Consider the following 21,694-nt stretch of genomic DNA (forward strand, 5'->3'; position numbering starts at 1 on the left):
ATTAATATAATGCCCTCAAAGTGAAATGCTTTGCTTTCAGTGACACTATTTTTGGTATGTCAGGCTGAAGGGGATGATTTAGTCTGTGTAATGTACATTTTTAGTGTATGTTTAGTCTGTTTTATATGTTTTATGCTCAAATCTGGTTTTGAAACAATATATTTTATTTGTTTCACATGACTCCATCTTCCTCAAGAAACATACTTTTGCCCCATAGCAACTGCAATGTATGGAGATAAAAGTCCTATGTGTTGAACTGAAGACCTTAACCCAAATGACTTTGTAACAGGACTCCACCGGACCTACTTTAGAAAACATTTAAGATTCTTTTGTTTATTCAGGAAAGCTTTTGATCCCAGCTCACAACTACAGCCTTTAAGTCACTCAGCCAGATTCGTAATCTGATCAAATAAATGGCTCCCTACAGATTTAATCAATTTCACAATTTCTTGTCAATCTGTCTGAGCGCAATATCCAAAACAAGCATCTTCGAGTCAAAAAGACTTTCCATCGCGTAAGGGGATTTAAAGTCAAGGTGACACTTGTCAGGATCCAGGTCCTGTTTGTCCTGACACTAAATAACAGAGATCAACTGAGGGAGTGTGACCTTTTCATTGACTGGAACAGTCAAAGGAAAGATAGGAGAGGTGAAGGGGGGAAAGGGGCAGAAGAAGAGGAAAGGAGTCATCAAATATTAAGTAGTAGCCTCAGCGGAACAGGGGGGTAATAATTGTTTAAGTGCTACTTTTCAGGGCCCTTTTACCCTCCCCTTGATTTATTTATTAAACTCAGTTTCTGGCAGGGGTTGGTCTGGGAATTTCGTCAAAGCTAAAAGACTGAGAATCTATGCACATAAATTATTCTGGGTAATCTGCTACAAGTCATGGAGTTACCTTTTCATGAGCAAGAGACGGGACAGCTTTGAATGCCAGCAGTCTGCACTAACTGTCATACAGTCAGGTGTGATTCTATAAGGAGCAGACACTGTTATACTGCTTAACAAGTGTATGCCAGGAGGGACCATTCAGAACAGTTTGTTGTAGGACACAACCAATGAACATTCATCATGACCGATCAAGTTAGGCTCAGTCTTATTCCTAAGTGTACCCCATCCCTTATTTCTTGATGCCCCCTGGTCCTTGAAATAACCCATCATCAGTAGACGTTGACAGCATTAACAGGCGTGACCACAATATCGAACATTTCTACATATATTCTTAATGCTTTTTCGAAATAAACCAACCATCCATTTTCTATACTGCTTATTCCGTTGGGGGTTGCAGGGGGCCAGAGCCTATCCCGACTGTCATTGGGCGAGAGGTGGGATACATCCCGGACTGGTTGCCAGTCAATCGCAGGGCTGACATATAGAGACAGACAACCAGGCACACTCACATTTACATCTATGGCTAATTTAGAGTTACCAATTAACCTAACAAGCATGTCTTTGGTGGTGGGAAGAATCCGGAGTACCCAGAGAGAACCCACCCATGCACAGGGAGAACAAGCAAACTCCACTCAGAAAGGTCCTGACCAGGAAGCAAACCAGGAACCTTCTGGTCAGGAAGTCCTGGAAGATTTCCTATAACTCTCAGTTTGGAGTGTGCCACAGAAAATCTCTGTTTGAAGGGCCATGTAGCCCCAGCACTACACCATACACCTTAATTCTAACAAGAACCATGGACACCCTCCCCCTAAAGGGGTGTCTTGAGATTGAGCCTTAATATAAGACAGCATTTCTAACATGGCCATCACAGTGTTTGGGCTTCAAAACTCTGTGTTAGAAATAAGAGGTGTTGTCACTGAGACAAGGTCCATAGTTTATATAATCTATGAAACATACAGATGCTCACTTTAATTGTGCAGTCTAGCCAACTCAACACCTGCAGTTAGTTCTTAGAAATTACAGCTGATGCAAGAGTTTTCACCAGTGAACCAAGGGTTAAACTACTTTTATTTTGGCTCATTTTGCCATTTTTTCCTCTTCTCTTGATAATCAGAGTATCTGCAGTGCAGCCATGAACTGAATCATTGGCTAACATCTACAGTGGACAAGAAATCAACTTAAGAATAGGCTGCAATATGAAGGCCCCTTACTGCTGATTTTAACCTAAAATTGGATTTTATTGCACCATTTAGTTGCAGGGCATGGCTCATCTATAAACAGTAAGTAGAAGCTTTCATACAATGCCTAAAAACCGAACAATATTCAATGATTTTCCCCTACACACATGCCTTCTCCCCTCCTTTAAAAACCTTTACAACCTTTAAAACCTTCCTATCAAGAGGATAATGACCTCATAATATTAGCTGTCATCCCTTGCATTGCAACAATGCAGCCATGGTTCCTGTCATTCCTCTTTCTCTTCACATACGCCTGCCAGCCTGTCTGTAACCTGATCTCCTGTTTGTTGTATTCTGTTTGGCACAACCCATAAGCTGCCATCATTGCTAAAATGTTGCCTGAATAAATCAATAATTGACATCCTGCCAGACGGGCGGCCGGAGAGCTGGAGAGAAAATGAGCTGGAGTGAGACAGGGACAGAAAGAGATGGAGAAAAAGACTGATACTGTTGTGTGAGGTCTTTAGTAAAAAAAAAAAAAAATCAAAAGGGATGATGAAGTGTTGAGACAGGAAAATGTAGCATCTTCATCAGATTACAAATGGTGCGTGTCATAGAGACGACACAAGTTGCGATCTTATATTAGAAGTGCATGTGAGGCCATAAGAGGACACTGAATGAGGAGAGTAAACAAACTGCAGCCTGCATTTCTATCTACATCTCCATACTCTTACTAAATAAGGCCATATTTGGACAGATTTGGAGCAGACTGAAAGCCAATTGCAAAAACAGCTGTTCTGAGTGGGTCACTCCTGTGTTATTATTCTTATGGAGACTCAGTGTGGTTTGTTTTAAAGCAGACTGCTGGTTGCTTTGGACAACTTCCTTGTGCGAGAGGTTTGTGGCAGCACTGCATGCTAACCTTTCTCACCTTTAACATATATGTTTACTGAATTGACTGCATATAAATATGGACATCACCTCCCAATCTCTTTCTGTTGTACAAAACTGAAGACAAAATGTCCTGCTGGAGCCACAGAATTTACATCTTGCACCTTTTATTAACCAAATTGCACATTTAATTTAAAGGGAAATGGTCAGAGATCCCACAGATTCTTCTGTGTGTTTAAGCAGATGCTTATTGTTAAAGCATATGCTTTAACAATAAGCAGATGCTTTAACAATGATTGTATTGTTAGTTATGGTCGCATTTTTCAGTCGCTGCTTCTTTTCAAAGCTGCTCGAGCTGTTAGACATAACATTAAATTCCCGCTTTTCTCATCAAATAACTAATCAAAAGTAAAGTTCAGATAAACAAATACATGGACATAACTCCAATTTATAAGAACTATCACAGAAGAATATGAGTTTGAGGAGTTTTTTAAAACTATCTGTTAACATGGAGGAGGTTGGATTCATGACCTGTTCTTGGGGTTCCCAATCTTGGAGCCACCCTGGGGGTTTGTAGGGTTTGACAGATACAAACAGAAATGGAAGTCTGAACCCAGTTAAAGACACCATTTAAAAAACAAATGTTTATTTGTGATTGTAATAGGGTTTTTTTGTGTGACACAAAGTACAGTGCAATGGCATGCCATTTAAAGATCAAAATTCATCAAAAAAAAAAACAAAAAAAAACAAAGGGAGAAATGAGCATCCACTTCTACTGGGCCAGATACAGCTTAGACCTCAGGTTGGGATGTACAGTAGGGGAAGCTTTCAATCTTTGTTCTTTATTTCAGTGGCCTGTCCTTTTATCTATCTCATTAGACAGAATGTCTAAGATATCAAAGATATCTCAATATCTATTCCTAAATATCTATTCCTAAAAGCATTGTCCCCTGCAACCAGAATCAGACATTTTTCAATCAATCATTTTTTAAACAAAATTATAGGTCTTTAGGTAATTTAGCAAATTATTACTTCTGTGAAACTTTGTTTTTTCATTAATGAGTTGCACTGATTGATCCTGTCAAACCAGTACTCATCTGCCAAGCTTGAAGTGTGATGTTTTACCAGAGAAAAAATATTAAAAATGATTGTCGACTTTGGCATCTATTTTCTGTTAGTCTGCTAGTCTTAGTCTTCAGATTAAAATTAAAAAGTACTTGTTTTGGGTGCAGATGGCCCCCCTGGTTCAAGATTTATTTTTGGGCTTTTCGTGCCTTTATTCTATTGAGGAGGACAGTGGATAGAGCTGGAAACAGGAGAGAGAGTGGGGAGACATGTGGAAAAGGGCCACAGGCTGAATTCAAACCCAGGCCGCCCGCATGGGCTACATGGGTAGCACCTTAGCCTGATAGGCTATCTGTGCACCTCAAGAAAGTACTTTTTAATCAGATTTCATTTTTTTTTTTTTTTTACCTTTATAGTTTAAGTCTAGCTTTAGTTGATTAAAACTCAACATTTTAGTGTGGTTTAAGTCAATTAAACATTCTTATATTTGTCTTACTTTTAAAAATTATTAAAATATGTTTTGACCAAACTAATTACCTCCGCCAAGGAGGTTATGTGATCAGCAGGGTTTGTTTGTTAGTTTGTAGCAACATAACTCAAAAAGTTATGGACAAATTTTGATGATATTTTCAGGAAATGTCAGAAATGGCATAAGGAAGAACTGATTAGATTTTGGGAGTGCTCTTGATCACCGTCTGGATCCAGGAATTTTTTTTAAGGATTCTTTACTATTGGGAGATAGGGATAATGGTGGAGGTCTGCATTCTCCGAGTGCTTTTCTAGTTCAAATAGCCATATTGTTGAATTATCCAAACTGTAAAACACTCATATTAATGCTCTCAATATGCACTCATATTAATCAACTTTAATAACTTAAAACAAACTGAAGAGAATAATACCATGCCATAAATGCTCTGCTTGTGTTTTTACAGGTTTTAGTCTCATTGATGAAAATGTTTTATAGTCAAAGATTTTTTTGAACATGTCTTGTCTTATCTTTATGTGGGGAAAAAATGCAGTCAGTGAACATTTTATGTAATATTTTTGTCAACAAAATTAACACTGTTGTGAGAGATAAACACATGCAGTACTGTGTGTAGCTTTTAAGCATGCTTAGGCCAAAAAATGAGGCTGAGGTAGGGCATAGATTTGGTGAGCAAGCTGACTGAGGGCAGCATGAGGCGGGAAAAAAGGACTGACACAACCCTGGTTGTGCTCTTAATGTCTTTGCATATTACCAGGAAAATCATAGAAAAATAATTTGTTAAAAAAATAAAATCCACACTTTCAAGGTGGAGTAAGAGGTTGGTGTGACAAGAAAGAACGGCCTAGGCTACCATCCAGGCAGGTAGTAGAGTTGCCATGAGCCCCTAGTCCAGCTGTGGATGTCCAGAGTGCCTAAACTGCCCGCTGTCTCTGAGCATATCACCAGGGGTGAAAAGGCCTCGACCAAAGAGACGCCGTCAAGCTTGACCTTGGCTGCAAAGTGACACATCTGTGTTGAAATGTGTTGAGCTCGACTCTGACTACCTTGATGAAACCTTAGCACCCTACATACCTTAATCTTATGCACATGAATTTAAATCTTAAATGGGCAGATGCCAACTGGCACAAAACTTGTGACAGGTAACCTAAAGCTCATGTAAAGAGTTTTATGGAATACTGAAATTAATAATAATGCTACTTTATGATCTACAAAAGCAAACGAGATCATCAGCAACATGATACATTATTTTTCTTAAGTTATAGAAAGAAAGACCTTAAACAGTAGTGTAGTGCAGGCATATGGAGTATGCATATCTATTCTTTTGTCTCCATGGGGTATACCCACTTCTAAATAAAGGGAATATCCAATGAAGAGTAAGAGTACACCCACTCCGGCATGCACCACTACACTGACCCATCATTTTTCAGATTTTTTTTTCCATAAGTTTGTGCTATTGGTCACCCTTTACATATATTAGTGGGTTCAAACCAATTTTAAGGCAATGGAAACTTTCAGAAAGATGCTGACTATGACCATTCAGTGTTAAATTAAATGAAACATACAGTGTTTTATAATTCCCTAAAAAATTGTAATTTTGAGATATGAGGTTTTGGCCCAACGCCAGCTATATTTCTTTTTAAAATAACTTACACAGGACAAAATTAGCCAAGAGAAAAAGTGCCTCTTTGTTCACAAGGCTTGCAAAAGTCCAAGCAAATGTAAAGTTCCTCAAAGAGGCTCTAAGTCAACATAAGTCATCCATAAATAGGCCTTCTATATGTCTAACTTTAACATGGCAAAATAAACTATGGTTTTCTTAATGTTTAAACCATGTAAAGTATGCTATGGTGAGTTACTTTAGTCAAATGTCCCTGTGCTAAAAAGACAACTAAGTCCCTCCTGCCACTGTGCAAACTCACACAAAATATGACACATAGAATATACCGAGAAGAGCATCATGACCAACCAATCACACTCCCTGCAGACACATATATCACATTACACACACATGCAAGATGCTGCTTTGCCTTGCAAAATGCTGTTTCACAAATCCACAACCTCAAATTGTCAGTACCAATATCCACAAAAACACACACAGGAGCTGTGATTGGAGTGGATTTCATTACTGAGAACAACAGGATTTAAAACTTTATCTCTGGCCTTTATACCTGGTTCACTTCAGTAAGTCACAACAAGAGAGGCTTTTAGCCTATCAAATTCTGTGATATGTTCTGACAACCTCCACAAACAGTAATTAAACTATATTAGATAACATGGGCCCGATATAGCCTGCCTGCCTGCCTCCCTCCTTTGGCTGAGTGTGGTACTAACATATCATTGTCATTCAGTCTAAAATACTCAATATGACTACCTACAAATCCTACTCGAGGTCTGCCTGCCATTCTCTGCAGAAATATTAACAACAAAGTTGCTGCAACTAAGAGGCATAATGCAGCTGTTGGCACATCTACAAAATTTATGATTGCTTTTGAAGTTAAGCACACAATCATCCTTGCCTCCTAAGAAGTGCCAAAACATGCCCTCAGCACACCAGAAGCCTGGTTAAGTGAAGCTGGCCAACCTTAATGTTATTAAGTGTTCTGTACTTGCAGCATTAGCATCTTATTAATATTGCACACAGGCTAGTGGCTAGTGTCTTTAAAGTAGTTTTCCTGCACATAATACATTACTTTTAAACTGTTGTCATGGCACTGTGGTGCATATTTATTGAAGATTATGAGCAAAGCAAATGATCTGTGTCAACAATGGCCAGATGCTCTTATTAAAGCAGACATGCATGTTAAATACAATATAACCCCCTTTTAGTTTGTTGAACTGAATGTTCTTAACAAATATGTTAGAACTAAACACAGGTGCTCTAAGCAGTCATCAATATTGTAATAAAAGTTCAGGATTTACAACCTGTGTGTACTTTTCTACAGTTAAAGCAATCATAAGCTAACAGGTGCAAAGCAAAGTTGTTTTTGTAAGACAAGAAGAACATATTCTCTTTACATAAAACAAGAAAGACAAAGGAAAACATGCACAGAGAAAGAGGAAGATGCTTTTTAAAGCAGAAGAAAACTCACCGTCATGTTCCATGACTTGACCCAGGGATTATTATCAGCAGTGTGAGCTGATCCTTGCTTCTTCCCGACACACCACCTCTCTCACTGCCTCCCTCTCTCTCTCCCCTCCTCCCTCTCTTACTGTCTCCTGTCTCTGTATTCTCTCTCTCTCCACTTCCTCACTTTATCGCTCCACCCTCCCTTTCTCAAGTCTACCTCCACTGTCTGCAGCTCCCTTCCTCCCTCCCATCGCTCCAATAAAGAGCATTAAAAGTTAATGTTTGTTTCCATCTCAGTTCCCTCCTAATCTGTGTCTCCACCTGCATTTATCTCCATCGTCCAGCCTGTCAAGGCTTTTTCCCCTCCTTTTCTCTAGCTGCCGAGTCTGGCTCCTGTCTCATCCTGTGTTAAGGTCCCACAGTGACGTAAGAAATACGGCAAGCAGAGGATAGTCACTGTTAAGGATGACATTATTGAACAACATCATGAAAATAGAGGTGTGTCGTATGTTCAGTGTGTTTACTTTTCATCATCTGTGCTTAAACTGCAGCCTGTCAGCTTCAGCAAACATGAGCAACCTCGCTGCAACATTATCAATAATGTAATAAAGTGGTAGACAGTGGTTATGTAAAGGCTAAAGTGCAGAGGGACTGACATGTTCACCTACAGTCATTATATGATGCTTTCTTGCTGCCTGGCGATCAGCATCACATTATACTTTGACAGAGCTTTTTTTTTTTAGCTTTTCATAAAACAGTATAAAAAGTAATTTTCTTTCGCTTTATCACCAAAAAAGGTAAACCAATAACCTTGCAAAGCAGATGGATACGCCTGTTTCCGTGTTTCTCACTGGCGAATCCATCTTGCAAAGCTCCCGTCTGAACCTTTGGGCCTGATTAGAAAGTGACAGGACCAATCACCGACAAGGGGCAGTACTTTCGGGCGCGGCAGAGTCGTGACACAAGCAAGCAGCAACAAGAGGCTGGTGCAATTATGGCGGAAGACATTAGCGTGGATGCTGCTATAGTGCCAGTTTTATCAGAACTTCACATTACTTCATTAAAAGAAGAACAAAGAACAGCTGTGAGTTGTTTTCCTCTCAAAAATGACAAAAGTCGTGTACTGACATGTCTACAATCGCCATGGTTCGCGGCGTTATGCAGTTCTGTATTACTCCTCGGTATGGGCGCAGCTTTGTAGTGGCTACGTCATGTGTTTTGTTGCTCTGATTGGCCCGTAAAAATGTGGCAGACAAAACATTCATCCAATCACCCTCTGAGTTTTTTATCAAAGGCTCTGCCCTTTCCCAATCGCTGTCTTTGAGTGGTGTTCAGATGGATGTGTGAAACAAATCCATCTGGCGTACCAGATTAGCAAACCAAACCATCAGAGGGGAAATTGACTTGATTTACGCAGTTGTTTAGTGTGACACCAACTGCTGCCAAGGTGTAGGTATCAGACAGGTAATGTTAACAGTGGGGATGGGCACACTGATTTAAAAAATTAGGAAAGTTATGACAGACTTCATGGATAAGCTGATGTGTACAAATGTCAAGATGCTAGAGAATGAAGTAGGAGGAACTAAAATAGCTTTAAGGGAAAATTAATTAAATGATTTTAAAAAGAGGCAAAAAAGCTAAAGATTGGAAAAGAGTTGCAAATATGGTGGAAAAAGTGGTGAAAGTAGTTACAGAGTGACAAAAATGGGCTAAGAAGGAAAAAGGGGGATGTGCAGAAAAAAATGGTGGCTAAAAAGTGGTTGAAAAGTGGCAGCAATGGGTTACAAAGGGGTTACGGAGGCAAAAATATGCAAAAGGTGACAAAATTGGCAAAAAGTGGTTGAAAGTACCTGATAACATTGTGAAAAGTTGCTACAGAGTGGCAAAAATAGGCTTAGAAAGGTAAAAAGAGGCCAAAATGGGCAGAAAAAAATGATGAAAAGCTGTTAAAAAGTGGCAACAATAAGTTACAGAGATAAAATATGCAAAAAAAAGTGACCAAATGGGTTAAAATTGGCAAAAATGGGATAACAGTGGGAAAAAATATGCCAAGAAAGGAAAAAGGGGCAAAAATGGGCAGAAGAAATAATAAGTGGTTAAAAACTGGCAACAATGAGTTATAAGGGCAAAAAGAAAAGCAAAATGGGGCAAAATGGTTAAAAGTGCCAAAAAAAGTCACAGAAATGTGCATTTAAAGTCATGAAAAGCGGTTTGCTGGGTTTTTCAGGGGCCCAGCCAATTCTGTAGGCAGATCTGGTATCATTTCAGCATAAATCTCTCCTAACAGCCATGGTCAACTTAAAATTGAACTCATTTTATGCATATTTTTACCTTTCTGTGTAAAATGTTCCCATTACAACGGAATCAAAAACTTTTTTACAGTATAAAATTTTAAAAATAGATGTTGTATGCCTAGCTAAGTAAAAACATACTAATTATTATGCAATATGAAGGGCCTTAAACCCTTAATGTAAAATCAATAGGGTATTGTGGCGCCACAATGACTACTCACTGCTAAAAACAAAAATATAAAACCCAGTGATCATAAGCATAACATTGGCAATAATCACAATGCTACACAAATCAATACACATAAAGCCTGAGATAGAAACTCAGGGGTAGAGAGGAAACAGAGAAACAGATGGGGAGTAATCAGAGGCACACAGATGATTATGTTCTCTCTGTCACTGTCACACACTCTTTAGATCCCTCAAGTGCAGTGAAGAGCCTCTCAGTGCAGTAAACATGTAACCTGTACGCGAGGGAAGGTTAATACTGAGCGACACAGCTCACATGTGTAGCAGTAATGAGAGCAACATTAGCTCTGTAAAAACACATCACACTGGCATATGTGTGTTGATGACCACAGTTTATTCTTTAAAAAATGCATTGCTTCACCTATAATATTAATATAATATTAAAATAATATTTATCTGATCCACTTTTTATGTTTTAACCCAATGATCATGGGCGTGTGTCAAGTTTTTATTCCCCACACATACAGTCACCATATATATACTCAGCATTATCAGACTCGGTGCAGCTTACTGTTAATATCCTGTTCATTTGCTGCTGAGGCGCTTCAGTAAACATTAATAGAGTTAAAGGCTGAGTGAGTAACCGATGATTAGAGTTACTGATAGACAGATGGAAGGGGAGAGAAGGAACTGAGAAGGAGAGAGAGTTTAACTGCCCAATGAAAAGAGAGGGAGAGAAACAACTGGCTCATCAACTCCAATAACATCCACTCAACCACACAAATACACACAATTACACAAAATACACTCAAAAGAAACAACACACAAAAAATAAAAGGGGCCAGTACCTCTCAGAGTCAGCTGGTAACTGAAAATATGACGTTTGTCCCGTTAAATGTGAGAAAAACACTTAAAGTACACCCAAAACCAGGCAGACACCACCATGCTGAATAATAAGAGTGTAATCAGGGCAGATAAGATGCAAATCCAGTTTTTAAAAAAGCACTAGAATATATTTCATAATGCAATAACAATTTTGGTTGAAAAGACATTGATGTGGCTTTACTTTAAGTTTCAGAGATACTTTATAGTTTTAATGATAAACAAGATTATGCATTTAAACATTTAACTTTCGTAAATGTGGTGCTGGTTTTTAAATAGACTCCTCAACTAGTAGGCAGCATAGCAAGGCAGAGCTGAATGGTGTGTCTCAGTGTGTTTGAATTAGTGCATTGGTGTGTGCACCACTGCAGTGATCGTTGCTATAAGCAGTGGCGTTTCCTCCAGGAAGGCCAGTTCATTTCTAATGGTGAATGTCATTTCTGTCACTTTTTAAGTGACTTTGACTCGTTGTTGCTTCAATTTCATATCTTTCCTGCTCATCATTTCCCAGTATGTGTGAAACAGCATCTTCCTACACGTTTGTATGTGGCTGATGTGTAGAGATATTATGATGACTGTGAACTCTTTCACTTTTTTAATGTCATAGAGGAAGCAAGTAGAAGTTTGCAACCATTTGTAAGACAAATATTGAAAATAAGCCAATGATGTGAGACCATGGTCATGGCGTTGTCACACTGTGATCAGCTGGGATGCTGAATAGAGAAGCTAGTGAGCTACTCACAGGATCCACACCAATCTAATCAATCAGTATGGCATCAACATGACTGAAAAGAAATGACAGGGGACTGCCTTCAAACTACCAATACTGACATTAGCAGGGAGACTGAAGATTTTTTGTTTTTATGAAATAAGAATAATAATAATTGTACTTATGCTAATAATAACTTTATTTGTAAAGCACTTTTATAAACAGGGGTTTATAAAGTGCTTTGACGTGCAGAACACAAACAAGAGACAAAGACAGCAAAACAACATCAAGAGAACCTTAAATGTAAAAGAACATGATGAAAATCAAAACCCAACCTGCATACTAAACCCAAACTATATTATTAGCTAGTTTTAAGAAGAAAATCAAAGAGAAGCAATAACAAATGAAAATGTTCAGAGCAAAAATGATAAAGCAAAAATTAAAGTAAAAGCAAAAGTATGGCGAAAGGAAACTCTAAAGTGATTCAAGGATCAAATAGGTTAAAGCAAAAACCATGAAGATCAGTCTCAGTAGAAATTAAAGATCATGGTTAATGGGTTAATGGGGGGGGGTCTGGTACTTGAAGAGACTGTGGACAGGCCAGGGGCACATATTTTTGTTAGAAAAGCATGAAAAAGTGATTTTTGCATAATATGTCCCCTTTAACAGAAGTGACTGTTTCTTCATGCCTTGTTTCCCCAGGTAGGTTGTTCCAAAGTATATCTGTTTGTCATCTGCGTAGCATTGAAAGGAGACTTTGTGGCGCTAAATAATTTGGCCAAGGGGCAGCAAAAAAATAAATAAATAAATAAAATCAGACCTCAAACTGAACCTTGCTGAACACCACAGGTAATGGTGGAGGTAGAGGAGAAGTGATTACTTATGGTGACCACAAAAGTTCACTCTAGAAGATAAGTGTAACACCAGCTTAGTGCAGTGTCCCTGATGTCCATTACATTTCTAAGACATTGAACTAAAATAGCATGATCAGTGGTATCAAAAGCTGCACTAAGAATTAAAAGAATTAAAATTGCTCCTTCCTTTCTATCTTCTACCAAAGGTAAAATATTGGTCACTTTAAAGGAAGGCTGCTTTGACCTGCTCCAAAACCAGACTGAAACAACTTTACTAAAAGCCAGCTAGTGGCTCTGTGTGTTAATAACCCCATCATTACAGGAACAAAACATGAATGACAGGAGAATATTCTTCTTTAAATAGGAGTGAGCTACACATCCCCTGTTCTTTCTTACTATCTATTGGGCTATGTGTAAAAGTTAAGGGGTGTCCTTCTAGCATCATCATCAGGCCAATACTTTCATTTAACAACCAAAATTAAGTGTATAGAAAATTTCCCTTCTTGTGTTTTATCTCAAGTTCTTTAAAACTAGTCCATCTGCAAAATAAATGTTAAATGGCAGCCTTTACTACAATAATTACAGCTTTAATTTAGAGTGAAAGTTTGTGATTACAGTTAAAAGTGGTAATAGACAGACAGACAGAGCTTTTTACTGATTAACTAGAGCATTCTAGGTAAATGTAAAGGCGATTGAAGCAGCTATAACCTCATCTGTGGATAAACTGTGTGTGGGCAGTGAGGGAACGCTGCTCTCTGCTGTTCATGACATCTAACAAGTAGTTATTGCAGTCTAAAAGGGTCTGTAATCAATGTTATTTGCAGAAGAGAGTACCAGTAAGCTGACACTCTTCTGTTGTTCTTTTCTCCTGTGTTTCCATCTGTCCTCTCCTTCTCTATATAATCACCCTATCCTTGCATCCCCTCTTTGCCTCATCACCCATATTTGTTGTTTCCATCATTTTCCCTCGTCTCATTAACTCTCTGCCCCCCCTCGTGTTGTCTCTTATTGTTCTCTTTTGCCTTAATATATCTATACTTGGGCTTCCTTTCGCCCCCTTTTCCTCCCTCCTCTGCTGTTGTGTGTCTTCTTTCTTCTCTCTTCTTTTCTGCCTGTGTAATTACAACAGCATTAGAAGCCCATCTGGTGGACAACATGCTATTTACAACAAGCATAGCAGAATCTCAGCCTACACACTACTGATTCCCTCTCAAGCGTACACATGTTAGAGTGTTGAGGGTTACGTGCAGAAAAAAGGTGTTGCAATAACAGTAATAGATCCATGTGATCATCATATTTAAGACTTAAATACAACATGGCAACAATGTAATTAAAAATGCACATTTCATTATGCTTAAGATAAACTTTAGAGCTGCTCTTGAGTTTTTGATTGTGCGTCAGGAATTTCCCCACCAGATAATGACATTGATTTTTACTAGAAAAATCCAAATTAACTCTAAATATCAATATTTTCAACATTTTTGTTAACAAACTATTTGGCTCATGGCCATACTGCTGTGAGCTGCCTGATCTCATCAGATCTGAAACAAATTATTTAAACTGATGGAATTCTAGTAAGTTGTAGACAAATAACATACAGATTTGGGTCAAATAGGTAAAAAATAAAAAGATATCAGAACCCCAGGGCCTCATGCTTAAAGGGGCCCCAAGACATAGTCATTACATGTGATATGAGGCATGCATCTTAAACTAATTTCGCTGATGAATAAGTCTATGTCTTCATGAAATTAATGGGTCAAGTGAGAGTAAAAGAGCATCAAAATGAATTTGAATATTGAAGAAAGTACCTGGGGAGGACTTCTGTCCCCAAAAGTGAAGTCTAAGTCCTCAAAATGCCTCAAATGTCTTCATTTCAAGCTACTTATAGTAAGGTAGATCCTTATAGACACATTGAAACAATTAATTCTGGGGAGTTTAGGAAAATGGCCTGCTATAATAAACTATTTCCAGCAGAAGAATGGATATTACGCCATTAGTGATGATATATGTCTGAATTTTTAGGTTAAACCTGAGCTAGACACATGTTGAAATACTACAGTGTGGTGAATTAGAGGTATGATGCTCCTCTAAGAGCTGATGAGTGAGTTCTGGTTGGTATTAAGGTATAAACACTATATGGACAAAGTATTTGGCCACACTTGTCAATTTTGAATTAGGGTGTTTCAATCCGACCTGTTGCTACAGGTGTATAAAATGAAGCACCTAGGCATGCAGTCTTCATTGCAAACATTTAAGATAAAAAATGGGTGACACTGCTCTTTACTGAGAAAGGATGCTACCTTTGAAATAAGACCGTTTATCAAATTTCATCCCTGTTGAATATTATTAGAAAGTGGAAGTGTTTAGGAACAACAGCAACTCAGCCACAAAGTGGAAGACCATGTAAAATCACAGGACAGGTCAATGGCTGCCGAGGTGCACGCTGAGTAAAGAGTTGCCAGTTCTCTGCTGATTCCATAGCTGAAGTGTTGTCAACTTCCACTGGCATTAATGTAAGCACAAAAAACTGTGTGGCGGGAGCTACGTGGAATGAGTTTCCATGGTCGAGCAGCTGCGTGCAAGCCTCAAGTCCAATGCCTCAGATGGAGTGGTGTAAGACACACCCACACTGGACTGTGGAGCAGTGGAAACGTGTTCTGCGGACAGAAAAATCACGCTTGGGAACACTCTCTGCCTGACTGTGTTGTGCCAACTGTGAAGTTTGGTGGAGAAGGGATAATGATATGTGGCTGTTTTTTATGGGTTGGGCTATGCCTGTCTTCTCAGCTTCACTATCTTAGTGAAGGGCAATCTCAGTGCTTCAGCATACAAAAACATTTTGGACAATGCTGCTTCCAACTTTGTGGCAACAGTTTGGGTAAGCCCCTTTTCTATTCTAACATTTCTGTGCCTCAGTCCACAAAGCAAGGACTTTAAAGATATGGTTTGATGGGTTTTCACCAGCCCCCAAACCCATCTATGAGGATTTATGGCCAGCAAGATCCAGAACAGCACTGAGGCTGTAATGAAGCTCATTTTTTGGTCTTAGCTGTGTGCTTTAACCATTTATTCATTGATAAAAACACTTGGTTACACCTGTTTGTATAATGACATTGTTATCAGTGCATCAGCCTCTTTAGTGTTGTTTGCCATCTCACATCATCCTTTTACATCATATCCTGCCTCCTGAAACTCCCCTCCCCCCAGTCCAACAGTGAAAGTCTGCCACTGTGTGGGTTCATGTGTGAAAAGGCAGTTTAGAAAGGTTTTAGAGGCAGTCTGCCCAGACATTTTCAAGAAATTTACATTAATTTTGATATTTTACCTGCAGAGATGTAAATCCATGGCTGTGAGAAAGTTCTCATCACTAGGTCAAATATAACTCTTTAGGAAAAAGGGCTTTAATTCATGCAGTATGTTTCAATCAGACATGTGGTTGTATCATTTATACTTCAGATTTTTATTTCATCCCCAGTCTCATTTTTGGACTAAATTAATCTATGTATGTCCTTCCCTCCATATTTAGCTGCCGTTCCCCTTTGTTGCGTGCAGTGAGGAGTTATTTTTGTGCTTTCTTTTTCAGGATCTCTGTCACTTGGTGGATTAGCTCCCCCTGGTGCTTAATTTTAAAAGAACTTCATTTCATGCACCCAAAAAAAAGTGTAAAGTAGACCTTTGTGATATTTAACTGTGAAATCATCAATTACAAATGAAATCTAGGATTTCGGTATGGGTATAAATCTATGAGAGAAAAAAACATAATCAAAGAATATTATGTCATAATGTATCTGCCATTTTACTTTAGCAATTGATTATTACTGCTATTCAAGGGGCTCCTTGACATTTTTAAACATGAGGACAAAAATTCAGACTGGTGGGAAACTTAAACAACCTCTCATGTCTTAAAGTCCCAACTGCTCCCCTCCATCATCATTTCCTGTAATTACAACTTCACCGACGGACTGCAGCGACTTCCTGCAGACAAAATAACGGTGACTTCTTACATAAACGTTACAGTAATCTTATAATAAATTAATCAGACAGCAGAGTGAGACAGCCTTCGAGCAGAGCAGTGTTTTATTAATAAACTCCACGCCTGCAGCACATGTCAGAGCAGGAGTAGGTGGGGGAGTTGGGCAGAGAGAACTGCTGCAGGCTGAAGGAAGTGGTTAAAACCACTCATACAAAATATGAGTCTGTCAGGCAGTTTGACTGTGACAATGACATTTAAATGATGACTGATGGAGATGGTTAGCACTGTGGCCAAGGTTGAACTAAACTGTTAAAAGGGTTCAGTCCCTGAATTTGACCTGATTTTACTGTTGAAAAATGAATGAAGTAGGTTTTTTTGTTTTGTTTTTTTTTTGTTTTTTTTTTGAGCACTTCCTGGACAGATTTGTCACACATCAGCCACACATAGATAATCTCCGTCCACCTCTTTTTGATAATTACAGTTTGTTAAAAATGAGACCAAAAAGTTCCTTCAGCATCCTGCTGCTTTACCAGAAACAACAAAGACACACGACATGAAACAGAACCTACTAATACTCCAGGCATGACAAAAATAGAGAGCAGAAGTGACAACTGTACAACACTTTCCAAAATTACTTTTTTTCTTAAACTTGTGAAACTGTGTAAAATGTGAAGTAAACAGAGCGTGATGATTTTTAAAACACTGAAACTCTATCTTTAAAGCTCCTGTGAGGACATTTTGGGTTTTGTTGATCAAGTTTTAAATGCACAGAGTGTAAAAAATCAGGCAAACAAAACAAAAAAAAAGTAGTTTCAAGGATAGAGGTCATGTTTCAAACAACCTTCATTCCTCCTGTTGTTTGCTTCATGATGCTTCTGCTTGTGACCTGTGTGTCATAACGGTTGTTACAATCTCACTGGCGGGTAAACAAATCTACCTAGCAGTACAAAAAGTCACCTGATCCTGAACCAGTCAGCTCCCGCTGACTCTGTTGCTTACTACTGCACTTTGTATATGTTTTGACTGAAAAGAGGATAATCATCTTTGTTTAACTCCTGGGGATTGTTTAAATATTAGTCATATACACACTCATGTTTGTCCATAAATAAACAGAGAAATATTTTATTTTCAATACGCTTTATGCAAAGTAATTTTTTGTGTTGAATTGTTACAGCCTGGGATATATAATAATGATTAGCAGCAGCATTGATTTTTATGCATTATTTTTTGTGCAATGTAAAATACTGACTCTCAAGCTGCTAAAATGCGCTTTTCATATGGTATCTAGAAAAATATACATTAATATTATATTCTACTTTCACTGATCTATTTTTTTCACCTACATCTGATCATTATTGATATCAAATATTCATTCATTTTAAAAGATTTTCACCTGTTTAAATGCCATTGTTTTGTCATGGTGCCACCATGTTTTTCGATTTTTATGCATTATTATTTTCTGTATGTTTTTTCTCCATATGCCAAATTTCCTCAAAAGGACGTCATCTGCTGTTAGTAGTAAAAATGATCAATTACAAGGCCCCAGATATTATAATATGCATGTATGCTTTAGTAGAAGTAACATAAAAAACATTCAGTTTAAATGGGTTTCAGTGGTGCATTTTTTGTGCTTAACAGCTTGAGTGTAACTCTTGCTTGTAAACAGTGTTTTAGACTTACTGTAGGAGCTGTGCTGGAAATAACATGATCAAATAAAAATACACAATCTTGCCAAAATTCATGCCATATACATGAACACAGCCAAAATTATCAAAAAAGGAGAATGAAAAGTGGGCAAAATGTGCCTAACCTCCCCTAAGGGTTAATGGATCAAATTTATCAAAGGGGGCTTTCATGGTTAATGCTACGAGATACCCACAAGGCATTCTGGGGTTGCTTGCCCCATTTACCACAAAGGTCACTTTTGATATCTTTTCTCCCTCATTATGTGAAATTTATACATGAAACAATAATGTTAGTTTACTGTTTAGAAGGTCAACCTCACAGTGTGCAGTTTTGGTGAAAAGACTCCTCGGTTCAAATAAAAAGTAAGCTGAGGACGAAGGAGGAGACGGAAGGAGCTGAGCATCACGTCTAAACTTGACTTGGAAATGTCTGGGGCAACGATGTTCAAGGTTCAGGCTGGGGGCATAGAGTTATGTGTCACAAGGATAGCTTGGGTGACATCAGGAGTGTTTCTAGACACTCTTGAGGCCCAAGGCAGAAGGCCCCTTGGAGGCAAAAAGTGAGAAAAAATCATTCTGTGACAAAAGTCTTCAAATCTTTCACATATTTACAGAAAAGTCCCTTGCTTTTCAGAGCTGACTGCTTTTAGGCCATTATTCAAAGGATTTCCTGTCTGTGGAGAGACAGAGGACCACAACATCTCTTTATCCTGAGGTCCTCTCACCCAGTTTCAAAGTGTTGAAGCATGTGCAGTCTGGCAAATCATGACGTGACAACGGTAAAGCCTGCCATTGGTTGTCACCATAGACTGTGACGTCGGCCGTCTGGCTACAATAGGCGGACTCAGACTGCTTTTGAAGCCAATCCACGGCGGCTTCCACACTGAACTGCTGTCTCAACCGAACTTTCGATCAACCTAAAGGCTTGCACCCTAAGATCAACTTCCTCAGTTACTTAGCTAGACATCTGGTTAATATAAACGTAGTTTCTGCCTGTCGAGCTATCTGTCAATAAAATGAGATGCGTCAATCAGTGTGCAGTGAGGTTTTTCCTAAATATAATCTAACGATTGTGGTACAAAAAAATTCACCCCCCAAATAGTGTGAGGACATGAAGACATTAGCTCATGGACCGCGGAACTGGTAGGGCCGGTAGGGCCTGGGCCCGACCAAAAATGGACCAAAAAAGTAAAAAATAAGAAAAGAAAAAAATTAACAGGGAAAAACACCAGGTAAATAAATCATGTAGGCCTGCTGCGTTGTGTCACAATAAATAATTTGATGTGTGCTCACATACACAAGGATATATGGGCAACAGTGGATGTTATGGAGATTGCCAAAAACTTCACTCAGATGAACGTAAGGAGGCGGATCTTTGGCTGCAATTGAGAGGTAGTGGTGAGTTTAACATTCATCTTACATTTTATTGTATGGGACCACTTACGTATTAATCTTCTAGTCGCAAGATTTCTGCAACACTGTAATGACAGTAGGTTCGCTGGCTGCTTGTTTAGGGTTGTGTTTTTTTCTCTCGTGTTTGTGTGCCCACAAGGTACGTTTATGGACTCATAGCATGGGGGTGGGCCCCACAAAATTTAGATGTGCTTTGCGGTCCATGCATTAGCTAATGGGACATGTTTGGTTTTTTGAACCAGGATGTAAACCAGTTTATTCCTAGCATTGTTTAACAGATGTTCAGACAGAACTTATGGATTTCCTGCAGCCAGCCTCAAGTGGACACTTTCTGTATTGAAATTTTGTGCACTTCCTTGTTGGCTTCATTTTTCAGGACCGGAGGTTGCTGCTTGGTTGTCACAGCTTGTTACAATGCATTAGGGGGATTACCGACGTGTTGCTGCAGTGTTCAAAGGGGATGCCATTCTGTTGTTGACTTCGACCAATGTCAGCTGTATCTGGGAGGCCCCCATCCATCTTGAGCCCCTAGGCAATTGCCTAGGTTGCCTTCCCTGTTGCAATGCCCCTGGGTGACAGAACACGTAACCGATGGCAGAGAGTAATTGCGGTCCATCCCAAGTAAGCAGTACGAAACATTAATGAGAAGCAGAAACACAACGGCAGCTACCAGTAGCAGCTCATGCTTCCTTATGCAACGATAAACATTTGTATCTATCACTGCTTAGCTGTGTTGACAAGACATAGACTGTTACAACCAAAAAAAGCTCAGGGTTCTCTGCTTTGAAAGGTGGGGTGATGTGGGCACTCAACTGAGATATATACAACAATTTTCAGTTTCTTTCATTAATACAGAAAAATGCAAAAAGTCTTCAAATGTTGCCTTTAATTGATGTGTGTTTCATGCCTAGCGTAAACTCCTCACAGGAGCTTTGTTTGAAGATAGCAAAATAGTGTACCAAAATTTCTCAGTTTGAACATTTCAGATGTTATCTAATGATATGTGAGTTTAATATTCAGAAAACTTTTACATTCTGTTTTATTTACATTTGAGTTGAACTGCATATAATCATAATAATAGTTGGTCAAAGACATGAGTTAATATAATAGCTACAACAGTTCTGAATGCAAAAATGAAAGATTACATTACATTATCAGATGCTTTTTCAATTTTTCTGCATGAAGATTAAAGCTTACTTTCTCAAAAATGATATCTTTATGCATCAGCAGAAGTCAGTACTAATTAATCTGAAATTCTTTACAGAATGTTTGATATTGATTTACCTTGCAGAATTTAAGCCTACTGATTCATGATGCACCAGAATAATTAATAAAAAAGGCAACAGTGCACTAAAGGGAATGTTACTTCAGGGAATTATAGTTAAACAAGAAGAAAGAAAGAGAGAATTTGATGCATCCATGGCAAAGAGATAGAGAGGAAGTTTTCTTTGCAGGGGAGCAGGAAGCCACTGCTGCTGTATTAGTCACTCTGCAGTTTTGCCAAGTGCAAGTAGTACAACTCGCAACACCAGAATACAAGACAGACACTTTAACCCTGAACTAAAGAATGAAGTAGTCAATGATGGAATTTCTATTATCAGCATTACATGATAATGGATAAAACTCTTTGGATCCTTACCTGATCGTGCCCCCCGGAGCCTGAACAGCACCCTGGAGCGAAATCCTGAGGTGTCACTGTGCGAGCGGCGCCTGGGAAGAGGCCACAGCTGAGGGAAATGCTTCATCTCCCGGTAAGTGTCCCCCTCCTCTTCTTCATTCATGGTCTCCTATTCTGTCAGACCACAGCAGAAGGCAGGTTTCACACAGGCGAGAAAGTTGAACCTCAACAGTTTGCAACACTCCCTTCAAACTCACTGCTCACACTTCTCTGGTGCAACAGAAAGACAGACAGACAGAGAAGGAGAGAGAGAGAGAGAGAGTTTGAGACTGTTTGTTAACGCCCATAGCTTCTGCCTCTCATAGACAGTTAATGACTGAATGAAATGTAATCTATGGCATGTAATTTGCTAAATGCCCCATTTTCACTCACTGTTTCAGCCGTATTTTCTTTTTTCTTTCTTTTTCCTTTTCTTTACTTTTTTTGAATTCATGCACAATAGCATAAAG

General features: G+C 38.8%; 1 protein-coding gene across 3 annotated transcripts in view; it reads right to left on the reverse strand.

The window, feature by feature from the left end:
• Positions 1–21,372, reverse strand: part of phactr2 (phosphatase and actin regulator 2) — a 74,953-nt gene extending 53,581 nt beyond the window's left edge. For all 3 annotated transcript variants that reach the window (XM_041789145.1, XM_041789143.1, XM_041789142.1), the window contains exon 1: positions 21,207–21,372. In XM_041789145.1, the coding sequence (XP_041645079.1) occupies positions 21,207–21,348 (142 nt within the window). In that variant the 5' untranslated portion in view covers positions 21,349–21,372. The remainder of the gene's footprint in view (positions 1–21,206) is intronic.
• Between the last annotated feature and the right edge of the window lie 322 nt (positions 21,373–21,694).

This window comes from Cheilinus undulatus, linkage group 6, assembly GCF_018320785.1.
Source record: "Cheilinus undulatus linkage group 6, ASM1832078v1, whole genome shotgun sequence".
Classification (NCBI taxonomy): Eukaryota; Metazoa; Chordata; class Actinopteri; order Labriformes; family Labridae; genus Cheilinus; species Cheilinus undulatus.